Source organism: Bombus fervidus, chromosome 2, assembly GCF_041682495.2.
Source record: "Bombus fervidus isolate BK054 chromosome 2, iyBomFerv1, whole genome shotgun sequence".
NCBI lineage: Eukaryota > Metazoa > Arthropoda > Insecta > Hymenoptera > Apidae > Bombus > Bombus fervidus.
This window is the reverse complement of record NC_091518.1, coordinates 15,036,553-15,050,114: the sequence shown is the minus strand read 5'-3', so window position 1 is coordinate 15,050,114 and position 13,562 is coordinate 15,036,553. Positions and strand designations below refer to the sequence as shown.

Genomic DNA, 13,562 nt, shown 5'->3' with positions numbered 1-13,562 from the left:
CGCACACTCATACAGTTCCCAAAGATATATGCAACTATGCGGCCATCTTCGATGCGATCGTATTGCACCGGCTATGGTATGCACATGCTTGGTAAAAATCTCTCAGACCATCTACGTTGAAATCGTACTGCAGTACCTTAAATTAGAATAATTAAACATGTGTATTTTAATAAGAATCAATTTTATTCTTTATTGAGAAGGTCCTGCGTTTACATGTTTGTTTTATGAATAAAACGTTCGATATCTTGCGTATAAGTGACTATTCGTTAAGATCAAAAGTAAAATTACACTGGTAGTTGGAGATCTCTGTTTGAACACTACTTGATAGGCCACCTAGGGTCAGGGTTAAGCAGATCGTATCTTTCATCCCCCGTCTTTGATCATTTTTTCTTTCAACTACAATATTGCATCCAACGAGCTAATCAGTTCGTTCTGACCTATGTTGAACCCGATCGTTAACAGAAGCGGCGGGATAATCGCTGCAGATAACCATATTCCGGTTTTGCGGCTAATTGAAGTGCTGATTGATGTATTATCTTCCGGACGAATCGTTGCGCGGCCCGATTGCCATTTGATCGGTTTCATCAACGGGTCGAGGCAACGTTCGCCGAACGAAGAAAACATTTTTAACCTTTCTACGTTTACGCAAACTATGCAGCGCTGCGCCGTACCGCGTTCGTCCAGAGACACTTCATTAGCATCCGTTTATTTACAGTAAAAATAATATCGTCGAGATATTTTGATCATAGTTGTGGAAATAACGAGAATCTGACCTATACCTGTCCACGTAATGACGAATCAACCGATCAGTGCTGAAAATGTCGATTCGTATACAGCGATAGGACGACCAACTTCAAATGTAATTCATCACATCTACAGGAAGTATTAATATCACCACGAAATTACCAAAGCTTTCGATAATCTATATAATACTATTCAATTGGACTAAAATTACAGTAGAGTTTGCGCAAGTGCAAAGATACATTGCTACAAAAATATTAGTTAAGACTTATGAATTTGATTGATTTTTAGTTGGTTTTTGTTTGTTTACTTAAATTATTAGAAAGTGGAGCTGCTTGTTACGGCAACTCCTTTAATCCTTGGAACTAATTTCTTGGAAAGGGGCTCTGACGTAATACGTAAATACGTCAGGTATTCGTATCTCACTCGCACTGGACGAAGAAGAGAGGAACACGTGTACCTTTCTCGATAACTGGCCAACCAGATAAGTTCCGAAAATAAACGAATCGAATTCTCCTTGTCGCACAAAAGTTTTAATATCAAACTCAACCTCATTGAACTAGCAATCTCCATCAAACAAGACATCATTTTCCCATTTCTCTGTACAGCAGGGTCCATAACAATTTCCCAACGACTTTACCTTTCTCTAACGCCAGACTGCCGACCAGGGGAAAACTGCGAGCAGTATTGTCGGGCCACTCGTGATGCTTGTTTCGCAGCCACTCTCGCGAAGCGTCTCTCGAGCGGCTCGTCTCGCGAGAGAAGCATTGAATCGGAGAAGGGAGCGGCAGCCCATCCCCTCGGGGGTGTGCACACGGACAGGAAAAGAGAAGAAGGAGCAACGCGCGCGGCGAAGGAGGGCCGTACTTTGCATTTTTATTGGCACATTACGTCCGCCGCTCCTCGCCACTGTAAGCAAGCGTCAAAACCGTCTTCCGGCGATCGCGGGTACGTGCCGACTGAAGTGGCAGGATGATTCCACCGACCGAGTCTTATTGGAAATTTCACCGATAACTCGGTGCTCCATTAAGGGACGGCCACGGCGGCGACCGGGAATCGCGCGGGCTCCTGCATTCGATGCACGAATTAATGGATCGACATGCTTGCTCACGTCTGATGGATTCGCTTACCTGTAGATTGCTGCGGTAAGATAGGGGAAAATTGGATCGACTGCAACGATTCCCTCTCGCGATTCGTCTTTTCCGAGTAGTAAGTAAGAGAGAGGTAGTGTTAGAGTTTTCTCGTGGAGGCCGAGATCGCCGATGGAAGCGGTTAATTGGCTGGTGATCGGTCGATGTGGATAGAGTTGCGGTTATCGAGGGTTTTATTGTTAAATGATTGGGGTAATCTGAGGAGGAGAGAGGAGGAAGGTTGAAAAAAGAACAGGTGGATGTTAGAGTTTCGCTCGAATAAACTGTTGAATATTCAACGAGATTTTACAAGAATAACGGCACATTGTTATATTTGATGAAGAAAGTATTTTAGAATACATATAAAAAAATACGTACACGTACACGTATTTACAAGTCTTCAGAACTCGATCCAGTTTAAATAACGAATCCCGTAAAGACAAAAAGTTTCTCTCCCTCCACTTCTAGTTTGTTCACAATTACATGCCATTCTTTATATCTCTTCTCCTATCCTTCTCTGGTATTGTTTGCAACCATATCCAGCAACTGACTACAAAAATGGAAAAGATAAACAGAAAATGACATTTGTTGCCCGGCATAAAGTACAGATATCTTAACCAGTGCACGATACTATGTATTTACCATTTAATACGCAGCTCTCCTGGCTGACGTTTTATTAAGCCGCACCGTTCGTTTCGCGGACACGCGGCTACAAGTAATTTCGATCCGAAATAGCAGGATCAACGCGGAGAGAAATGTTTGCTCTTCGCTAGACTTGACGAGTAATTTACTGTCACAACTTACCGGGACACAATAACGCGCGTTTTGCTAGCGAAGGATTAATTATACCGGGCCGTATCACGTCCAGGTGGACGTCCGACGTGTCTGTAAACGACAGCCGTCGTATTTTCATTTCGCCGAACCTAACGATGCGACCGCAGCAACGCCACGGATCGCGCGCCGGTTATATGAAATATCGGTCGCGTTTCATTCGCGTGCCCCGCGAATCATCGAGATTCAAAGATCGCGCGCGTCGATCCTGCATCAAGGAAAATGCTACTGACCCACGATAAAATGAAAATTCAATCGGTTGATTAGGAACCTGTGAATAAATCGATTAAAAAGAAATTGAACGAGTTTCGAATTTTATGGTCTCGGGATTTCATCGGAATCCGTGCGAGCGTGTCATCGTAAAATTTGAATCGCTCACCGTTTAAAATATACAAATGCCGACAATTTAAACTTTTGCTTGGTGAAATTTGTGCAGCGTTGTTGAATTAATTTAACAAATATACTAAATGTAACGATAATTCCCTATAATAATCACGAAATGTAACTCACGTAATTGATGTTTTTCCTGCAATTTTTATGTGCAATCAACAAGTAATTATTTACAATATTTGTGAAGATTGACTCGTATAACCTTGTCGTTAAACTTCCTGATTTCTTTCTGCAAATTCTATTGTTTGGTCGAGACGATGTCCTCGAAAGGATCGTATGATTCCTACCGTGTCTCTTACATCCAGTGACACGTGGAACGATAAGCGATCGTTGCTATCCAGACAGAAGGACATATTATCTATCGCGGGTCTTGCGCGAAGGTAGGTGTACCCAGGGAGAAACGAGAGAAGCGTAGAGGCGACAGAGAGTCCCCGAATGCAATGCGATGCCTATCGATCGGCCGCCATGTGTGAAATAACTCACACAAATAACGCACACGCCGATCCGCGTACACCCACGTACACGCCGCCACCCTTGACAGAAATGTTCTTTCTTGCGAGCTCGAATATTCCGGCAGACAAGGCCAACCACGGGGCTGACGGTAGAGGATGAGTGGTAAGAGGAAGTAGAAGTAACGCGCGTGTAACAGCGCGCTCGGTGGTCGAGCCGGATTTTTATCCAGGATCCGACGATCATCTCATTGATGAATACGCAGTTTTCATGAATACCATATGAGGTTTGTCAGGACGTGTATCTTCGGTACGGCGCGACACTCGATACGATCTCGCGCGAAGATCGGAACGTCGAGCCGTTTCGTCTTTCGCGAGGGGATTTGCACTCAGACATCTTCGAAACCGTGACGAAAATTTGATCGTCGCATATTATTTATGACTTACGAGACTGAGATGAGAAAATAACGGCTGGCTTCGAGCAGAAACATAGTCGAGACAGGGATCGATCTCGAGCCTGTTTTATTTCATTTCGATCGTGTGCTGTGCGTGGTTAAGGTCTTCGTGCTTTCGGTCTGTCTTCCATCGATTATCAGAATCTATTTTTACGATGCGATAATTTCTATCGAAAAGCCAACAATTTGCGTTTCTTATTTTTCGTAGATCGTTCAGGAAACGAAGAGCTGAAAGATAAATCATTGTTGTAGTCTTGAAGTTTGAAGAGTGTCGTCACATTTTCCGATAATTATTTTACTGTGATTGTTCTACTGTACCATGAAATTGTATTTATTTATATCGTATATATTTTTCTATATAAAAAAAGAAAATCAAACGTATACTTCTAGTTCGCCTTTTGCCTTATTTTAAATAGGTTCCGCGTCAACTTTGCCGGCGAAGGGATTAGCGCGTCGCGGTCGTTATAAAAGCCGCGAACCGATTTCATTTTATCGCGACGCTGTCATCGGCGAATTACCGCGTAAACCGGCCGGCCGGCGGACCGCCGCTCGAGTGGATATTACGCTGGATCTGCAATAACTGTAAGCGTTTCGGGATTTATATCGTTTCATCCTCATGTAACCACCATATTGGCCGCTGCTTCAGAGCTGCTAAGCCCCTTACCATTCGCCCTGCGCCGAACAATATCCGGCTAACTTATATTCGAAATGTTGCAGCTCACCGTTGCCCTGCCGCCCTTCCCGATCCGCTCACCGCCTCTCTTCTGACCAGCGCCGATCGACTCGAGCCAGCTCGCTGGTCCTGCCGATGCACTGAAAATATTGTAACCGGTTCCCACTTTTCTCTCATTCAATATCAGCCTTGTTATTTACGATATGTATTATCCGGTGAGAAATATGACAATTGTCGCCGCTCGTCGCGGTAGATTACCGGCCTCGTGAAGTCGTTGCACAACGGATGCTCTCTCCGACGAGGCCACGTGATACACTAGTTTTGTTCCTTAAACGTCTTGTCGAGTTATTGCGGTTTAAGGAACGGAAGTACATTACGAATCGAAGTAGAATTGACTGTCACCTTGGAATATTTTACTCTGTATTATATCGAGGAAGTTATCCTTGTTACTGCATGGATATTGAAAACATAATTCTTAGAAATAGTCGTTTGAGAATGTTTTCCTACTACTTTGACGTTTATAGCAAACCTGTTAGGTAACCTTACCGATGAGTCCACTGATGAATAGATCCCGCGCGAAACGCATCCTTCGCCCTCTTTGCTTCCTCTAATATCGCAACGTCACGCGGTAATATAACATAATTGATTGATGATGCATAAATTTCAAATATACTCTAGCCACGCAAACTTAATATAATAATATCCCAACGTTTCCTTAAATCCAAAGATTCCACAGAAATAAATCATCGTCTTCTGCGTCCATATCAGTTTTTCCAGTCGAGACAGAATCACCGGGCATTTATAAAAGAAGACAAAGATTCTGGTAAGGTCCATTTAGATGATCGGCGGTTTCACTTTGTAACAGGGGTGAAAATCGCGGTTTCCTTCGGAACGCGACGCATCTATGCTAAGGGGAACGGTAGCCAAGGTGAAAAGAGCCGACGGAACGATCGTTGAATCACGGCCAGATTGTGGGATGAGAGGCAGGATTGGAAACGACCGGTTTTCGGTAGTCTGCCAGAGGTTTTCGTTGTACGCGAAACTCTTTCCTCCTTCCTCCGGCTTGTATCGTTCGGTATCTCCTTCACTCTCTGCGCTTTCTCGCCGCATTCATTCGTGTACATCGCTCACCCTCGTCCCTCCTTCTATCTCCTCGCAGTTCTGGCTTCATCCCTTTCGTCGCTTCTGTCCGCCTCCTCGCGAAACGATAAATTTCCCGGCTTTAAATCCCGGTCGCGGTACCCGACCATCTCCACGACCGCGGCCACCGAACGATTCTACAATACACCATGAACGGACGTACAGCTTGTACCGACTTCGCGTGTCTTGTTTACCGGCCTGACGACATATTTATGAGGCTTACACATACTCCCGCCCCGATCCAATCTCGATATTCGCGTCACCTCCCCTTCGCGCCATCTTCATCCTCTAAAACCATCTCGTTTTGCCTTCGATTCTTCGATTCTGTTCTTCTTTCGTCGCGTTTCTGTCTCTTCTTTCGAGTTTTGATTTCTAGCTGAAGTCTAGTATTGTGTAGAGCTAGAAAGAGAGCAAATGGAAGGAATACGAGTCCGATTGGTCGTAACAGCTTAGATTCACTTCGATTTTACACGAACTTTCAGCTGTAACATGTTATTTACTATTGTACGTTATACAATACATGTCGCCTGATGAGTAGAGCAAGCGAAGTATATAGTCCTTCCTTACAGTTTCATACACTCTTGTATCAAGGGATTCTGTTGAATTCTGTTGCAATTTTCTCGGATCTGTGGTGTCTCAAAAGTTTTAGGTAATGTGGGTTCATCTGGTAAGCGTCCAAGGTTTGTCGTTAGGAATAGTCATTAATTATGACATCGTTCACCCTCGTAGGGGAAAGGATAAGCAAATTAACGCGTCACATCCTGCATTTGGGACTCCCCTTCGGGATAAATTTATCGAGCTCTGGTGGAAGCTCCACCTCGACGACGCTGGACCAGCTTGGGGCGGAACTTCCTCGTATGCTCGTGTTCCGGTTCCGATAAGAGCCCGTGTCGCTTAATTAATTCTCAGCATCAATTTTCTTCCGACGTTTCCGAATATTTCCCTTTCTTGTGAAATCGTGAAACCTTTGTAACGTAGCCAGACGAAACTTTATTCCCTCGATTTCCAAAAACAGTCACACGCTCTCTCACTAAAATTATCGAACGAACTTAAAACTACCAAGACATTGTTTGAGGATTTGAAAAGACAGGCTGGAGGTTGCCCGAAGCTTCGCGTGTTCTGCATTTCGATTCACGGTTATCGATCATCGCGGTAGAAGCTTGTAATGGGAAGTTTATTAGGGAGCCATAAATGAGATAGGCCGTCAGCGTGTCTCTTTGTACGCATCACAGACACGGAGTCAATTCAAAACCCTGGTCACGAATCACGGCGTCTGTCCGCGTCGTGGATGGGAATCGACGCGACGCGGTCGAACGCGCGAAATTTACGAACGACGCGATCGATCTCTCCGGTAATTGCCTGATTATCGGACCGAAGAAGTCTCCCTTTCAAAACCCAAGTTGGCACACCCATGGCTTCCTCATAATACAGAGATCAACGCCTTCTCGTCGAGCGTGAAACGTTCTGTGTGATAAGGTTTTCTCCAGCTATGTTACGAATCGTAGATTCGCGACGTTCGATTCTCCGGGGAAGAAGAAAAATCCGAAGTGCTTTCATCTCGAGTAACTACAACAATGGAAGATACGAAATTAAAAAGTATAAGTCGTTTCTTGTCTTTAATTGCTTGAATTATTGCATGGAAAATGTACATCCAGTCTTGATTTCCTAGCTCCAAGTTCATAACGAAGGTGAACAACTCGATTCTTTTTTCAACATCGTCGTCGGCCTTCTTGAATATTTTAGGCGTTTTTGAAAGCACAAGAATACCATCGTCGTAAAACAGAAAAGGTACCGATGTAAAAGGTCCTCTTAATATTACACCACGTTAAATATACAAGACAAAAATAATGTCTAGAGCGCACTTTTACAACCTTCGATAAATAGTACGCTTTTTCCGCCGCTTTTTATCTTCCATTGGTGTAACTCAAGTGCCTACAAGTGAATAGGGGACATTTTCCAATTTAGCTCAATCGCACGCAGCATTGAACGTACGTAAGAAGACAGTAGACTGCACAACCAGAACAGTCAAGCAACGATTATTCTGTCGTTGCATCCAGTTTTCTTGTTTCGTTCTTCCAAATTTCATCGGGTTTACAATGACAGCACCGGCGGTAGGGATTGATTTGGGAACAACTTATTCGTGTGTCGGCGTATTTCTCAATGGAAAAGTCGAGATCGTCGCTAATGACCAAGGAAATCGCACTACACCGAGCTACGTGGCGTTTACCGAAGCGGAGAGGTTAATCGGCGATGCAGCCAAGAATCAAGTAGCTATGAATCCCACGAACACGATCTTTGGTAGGTTTATAATTCGATGATCGTGTCAAAGTTTAATTCTTAATCACAGACTTCCTTATTTTTGCCATTACCATAGGCGTACTGTTACCGATAGTCTACTTGATAATTTTATTCATTAAACCGCTGTATTATAATACATAAAAGCCACAGGAAGGAATCGCTATAGATTACGTTTCACAAATCGCAAATCTTAAAGTTTTTTAAATTTTCCAGAATCTAGATTGTAATAGTGAAATTACGATAAACCAAATTTCTTCTAAAAGACTACTGATTTATATTTGAGGATTAAAACGAAGCTAAGCAAAATGTTCTATCTTCTAAAGAAAAAAAAAAAAAACAAAATTAAGAGATACTTCTTGAAGTCGGACGTAAAATCAAAACGTAGAGCGTTACGCGAGCAGAATTTTTGATAATCACGCTGGCAAGGTCCGTCGACTTGGCAGCGTAGCTAGGATCCCAAGAATCACCGTCATTTCCGGGTTTCTGGGCTGGCTTCCGGCGCAGTAGCTGGCCCGCGAAAAGAAACGCGACCGGAAACCAGTTCAACGTCGAGAACGCTCTCGTTTCGTGGCTGCCAAATCGACTTACCGTTCCGAGATCTATAGTCGTTCAGCGGACGAGGTCGGAATTCGCCCACGATAAGTTCGCTCGTTTCGCCACGATAAGAGCATGGTCGTGATCGTTGCGTCTCTCGATCATGCGCCGAATTCGCGGCCAATTATGCGATCGCTGCCAGCGATCCTCGAATCGATGACTAAGGGAAGCGTAAATGAAATCGTTCGACAGATGCGAAGAGGCTGATTGGCAGACGTTACGATGATCCATCAGTCCAAGCTGACATGAAACAGTGGCCGTTCACCGTGGTTAACGACGGAGGAAAACCGAAAATCCGAGTTCGGTACAAGGTGAGTTGGCTAACGTTTAACGAGACCTGACGTCCAACCGCGTGAACATCCACGGTTAGAGAAGGAATTTAATTAGAAACGTTTGACTTTGTTCCGTGCACGGTATCAATGTTGCTTTATGGATGTTGGCCTACATTTCGAACAATCGGTATCTTATCAAACTGCAAACTCATCCTTTGTAAGCTGGCATATTTTCCTACACTCTTAAGGCTTGACGTTCAATCGTAAATTTTTCACTTTTCCGAGCTTTCAAGGACACTGCAACGATTCTTGGATACTTATCGATGTTTCTATGGTATCATGCGATCGTTCGTTATGTCAATTACTCGAAACCTTTTTAAATAAAAGTAAACGTCAAATCTAAAATTCCACTTGGCTTTAGGAAGGGATAAGCCATCTTTCTAACGTAACCTAAGAAATTAAACGTTTCGGAGGAATTTATAACACACTCTCGCTCTTCTCTATGATCAATTCTATCCCGAATTGCTATATCGATTCCAGGGTGAGACGAAGTCCTTCTTTCCCGAAGAGATCTCGTCGATGGTTTTGACGAAAATGAAGGAAACGGCGGAAGCTTATTTGGGAAAGTCCGTTACGAACGCCGTGATTACGGTACCAGCGTACTTCAACGATTCCCAGAGACAGGCTACCAAGGACGCCGGTACTATCTCCGGCTTGAATGTCCTGAGGATCATTAACGAGCCGACTGCCGCAGCTATTGCTTACGGCCTCGACAAAAAGGGCCGCGGTGAAAGGAACGTTCTGATCTTCGATCTCGGCGGCGGTACTTTCGACGTATCGATACTGACTATCAACGACGGCATATTCGAGGTAAGTTTCGTCTATGCGCGGACCGCGAGCCACATTCCTCCGCGGTGGAACTTCCTTTTTCCTACTGCCGTCGGAACCCTCTCGGGATGGAGCTACGTACATTTCCACGCTGTGAGAAACAAGTCCGAGGAAAGTTTTTAAATAAAAGCACCGTTCCTTATGGTTTAATGCGAAACCTACGTAGAATGAATAAATGCCAGTAACTAAGTTTATTACTTCAGCAATTTTACTGCCAAAAGAGAGTAATGTTGCAGCGTAATGTTTCGTTATTATCTTCTGTTAATTTGGCGATTCCAGTAATAATTTGATTAAGTCAGTACCTCGGGTATCGAATAGAATAATTTTTCCGTTGAGAGTTTTAACGCTTTAACGTCTGCTGATTTCTTGCTATCTTTCTGCATGGCTCGAGTAAACGAGAATTTTTTCAATTTCATCGCATGATATTAAATTCCTCTGTGCTTCAAGATCACTGATTGTCAATGTGTCAAGACTCGTAGAATTTTTTTGACTTTCTCGTAGAAACGTGAGTTTCTTTGACTTGACATAATTTTTACTCGCTCTAGTGTTAGACACATTAGCACGAGAATGCTTTGAAAGAGCGATTATAAAGTTACGACGGTTTTGAACAATAAATATCCAGATTATCAGGTATCGCGTTAAAATCGGAATTTCTTGAAATATCCAGGTCAATTGTAAAGTTACGACAACTTCGTATTCCAACAATAAAGTTAATATTACCGGAAGAGTAGAGGACTTGTATTCTAAAATAGAATACTCATATAATTTCAGGTAAAGGCCACTGCCGGTGACACCCACCTGGGTGGCGAGGACTTCGACAGTCGCATGGTGACACACTTCACACAAGAGTTCTCAAGAAAGTTCAAGAAGGATCTGACGACGAACAAACGAGCGGTTCGTCGATTGAGAACAGCGTGCGAGCGCGCCAAGAGAACCTTGTCCTCATCGACGCAGGCCAACATCGAAATCGATTCTCTGCTCGATGGCATCGACTTTTACACTTCCATCACGCGCGCTCGCTTCGAGGAGCTCAACCAAGATCTCTTCAAGTGTACGTTACAGCCAGTTGAGGAAGCTCTGCGCGACGCCAAGATGGACAAATCTCAGATTCACGACATCGTGCTCGTCGGTGGCTCGACTAGAATTCCACGAATCCAGAGGTTCCTTCAGGTTGCTTTCATTCTTTATTTATTTACAGGCTAACCCTTCCATACATAAAAGATAGCATATAGGCAGGAACAAGTATTCACTGTTGGCGGGGAACGCCCTCTGAGCCAACGTTTGACGCGACGCGGTGTGTCGGTTCTTTAAAACGAAGTTAGGGTGATACAGGGCAGGTTCGATAATGAAACGCATTAAAATTCGATTACATTTCCTAGCAGGGTGACCCCAGTGTTTTAAGTCAGGGTTCGAAACGCAGGACGAGGGTACGGTCGCGAACAATACAGGGAGGGGGGTCGACGCCCCCAGAACGAACGTTACAAAATTAATGAGCTCTATGACAAAGTCAACACCCGCGTTTTTCGACCCTACGCGTAGTCACCGCGTTACCGGTACCATTAAACGTACAGCCTACTCGAATATATTTATGGTGTTTGACGGCACGAAGGGCTTCGACTTTTATCGTTCGGACACCAATAATCGTAATCGAATTAGAGTACTTTGGAGGCCATTGCGATCGTTACGATAAATTCTAATTTAACTGGATTCATAGTTTATTGTCCTTTCCAATAGAAACTGATTAACGTAATGTAACGATCGAGCTTGATGCGAAGAAATGAGAAAACCTTTAAATAAACTAATCGAATATGTAAATATCCTTCTGCATATTTGAACTTACTAAGTACTGTGGTGCCTGTTATTCTTCGACTCCTAAAGTTATTTATTCTTCCAGACCATTAAATACTTTAACGACTTTATCTTTGCAATTACTAAACTGATGCAAGTGTTTCTAGGAATAAGTCTTCACTTTCATCTTCTCACATACGTATCTCATCGCAATAATTTACTTACTATTCTAGATTTAAGTACACGTTAGAGATCGATTTTGGTATTAAGAAAAAAAAAAAAACACTTTTTAAACGAACGAACGAGATTCCAATTCCTTTTCCTTCCATTGACAGGACTTTTTTAATGGAAAGGACCTTAACAAATCGATAAATGCGGACGAGGCTGTGGCGTACGGGGCGGCAGTGCAGGCGGCCATATTGCAGGGTGACAAGTCCGAAGCCGTACAGGATCTGCTGCTCCTGGACGTGACTCCGTTGTCCCTCGGGATAGAGACCGCCGGTGGCGTGATGACCGCTCTCATCAAACGCAACACCACGATCCCGACCAAGCAGACACAAACTTTCACTACCTACTCGGACAATCAACCGAGCGTCCTGATCCAGGTTTACGAGGGGGAGAGAGCAATGACCAAGGACAACAACCTCCTGGGAAAATTCGAGCTTTCTGGGATTCCGCCGGCGCATCGAGGAATACCACAAATCGAAGTGAGTCTTTTCATAGAAACGTCAAATTAATTATTGAATCTTTTCCTCAGGACCATTAAACGTTATCAATTGACACATAAATCAATGATTACCAGTATCAAGAATTAAAGCAGAGGAGCTGGCTACTAGCTCCTATAACGATAAATCGCAAGATCGCTAATAAACGTTTCGTAGACTCGAAAAACCAGAGATAAGAAAACAATTCCAATAGAGTACAAGCGATGCTGGTACGTAGCGAGACACAGCAATTGCGTCGGGAAAGAAAATCCTTGGCAAGGATATACACAAATCCGTCGAGAGGACGAGGGTTAGGGTTACGACTGGACAGGGTTGAAAGATCCTTTCCAGACGATCCCGTGTCTCGAGATTTCTTTTCTGCCTGTTGCCACCAGTGTACGAGTCGGATGGAACTCTATTGGAATTGTCAGGCTGTCCGGATAAGTATCGGAACGGAAAGCAGACGCGGAAGTGGAAGGACTCGAAGGAATGGAGATGGCGTCTGGACCGCGCGATGTCGAGCAAAACAACGGAGAAAGTGTCGTTTTTCTTCTTCTTTCAGATTTCTTCTATTCTTTTGCTTCCCAGGTGACCTTCGACATCGACGCCAACGGTATCTTGAACGTGTCCGCCGTGGAGAAATCAACGAACAAGGAGAACAAGATAACGATAACCAACGACAAGGGACGACTCAGCAAGGAGGACATAGAACGAATGGTGAACGAAGCGGAAAGATACCACGCGGAGGACCAGTCACAGAAGGAGAGAGTCGCGGCGAAGAACAACCTCGAGTCGTATTGCTTTAACGTAAAGAACTCCATCGAGGATGAGAATATCAAGGCGAGGATCGCGGAAGGAGACAGGAAACTCATAGCTGACAAGTGCGATGAAATCATCAAGTGGCTTGATGTCAATACTTCCGCCACTAAGGAGCAGTTCGAGAATAAGTTAAAAGATGCTGAAAAAGTATGTTTTTTTTTTTTTAATATGTTCTTATTACATATTTTATATATCTGTGGAGGGAAATATATTTCTCTTCGTTTTTCCTTTTTGAATAATGAATTCGTCAGGCACTATTGTAATCGAATCGTGATACGAATTTACTTATCGAAGTTTTTTGCTTTATTATCTTCTGCCAGTCTTTTAATTATCTACTAACGATACGAACGAATAGTAGCTTTCTACCTAACCGACTAATAATATATTTCC

The 13,562-nt window shown here is 43.7% G+C and overlaps 1 protein-coding gene and 1 long non-coding RNA gene across 4 annotated transcripts in view; one reads left to right on the top strand and one right to left on the bottom strand.

Moving 5' to 3' along the window:
* Positions 1-13,562, top strand: part of LOC139994112 (heat shock 70 kDa protein cognate 4-like) — a 58,485-nt gene that overhangs the window by 44,513 nt on the left and 410 nt on the right. The window contains exons 1-6 of one of the 3 annotated variants that reach the window (XM_072016469.1): positions 6,854-8,107; positions 8,894-9,012; positions 9,514-9,843; positions 10,633-11,031; positions 11,985-12,356; positions 12,942-13,319. In XM_072016469.1, coding sequence (XP_071872570.1) covers positions 7,906-8,107; positions 8,894-9,012; positions 9,514-9,843; positions 10,633-11,031; positions 11,985-12,356; positions 12,942-13,319 — 1,800 coding nt within the window. In that variant the 5' untranslated portion in view covers positions 6,854-7,905. Of the gene's footprint in view, positions 1-6,853; positions 8,108-8,893; positions 9,013-9,513; positions 9,844-10,632; positions 11,032-11,984; positions 12,357-12,941; positions 13,320-13,562 lie in introns of those variants that run through there. The other 2 variants (XM_072016461.1, XM_072016478.1) reach the window with 2 other exon arrangements.
* Positions 2,187-4,102, bottom strand: LOC139994387 (uncharacterized). The gene is made up of 2 exons (XR_011801636.1): positions 3,989-4,102; positions 2,187-2,421 (listed from the first exon to the last, which is right to left on the bottom strand). It is a non-coding gene; the product is annotated as an uncharacterized lncRNA (long non-coding RNA).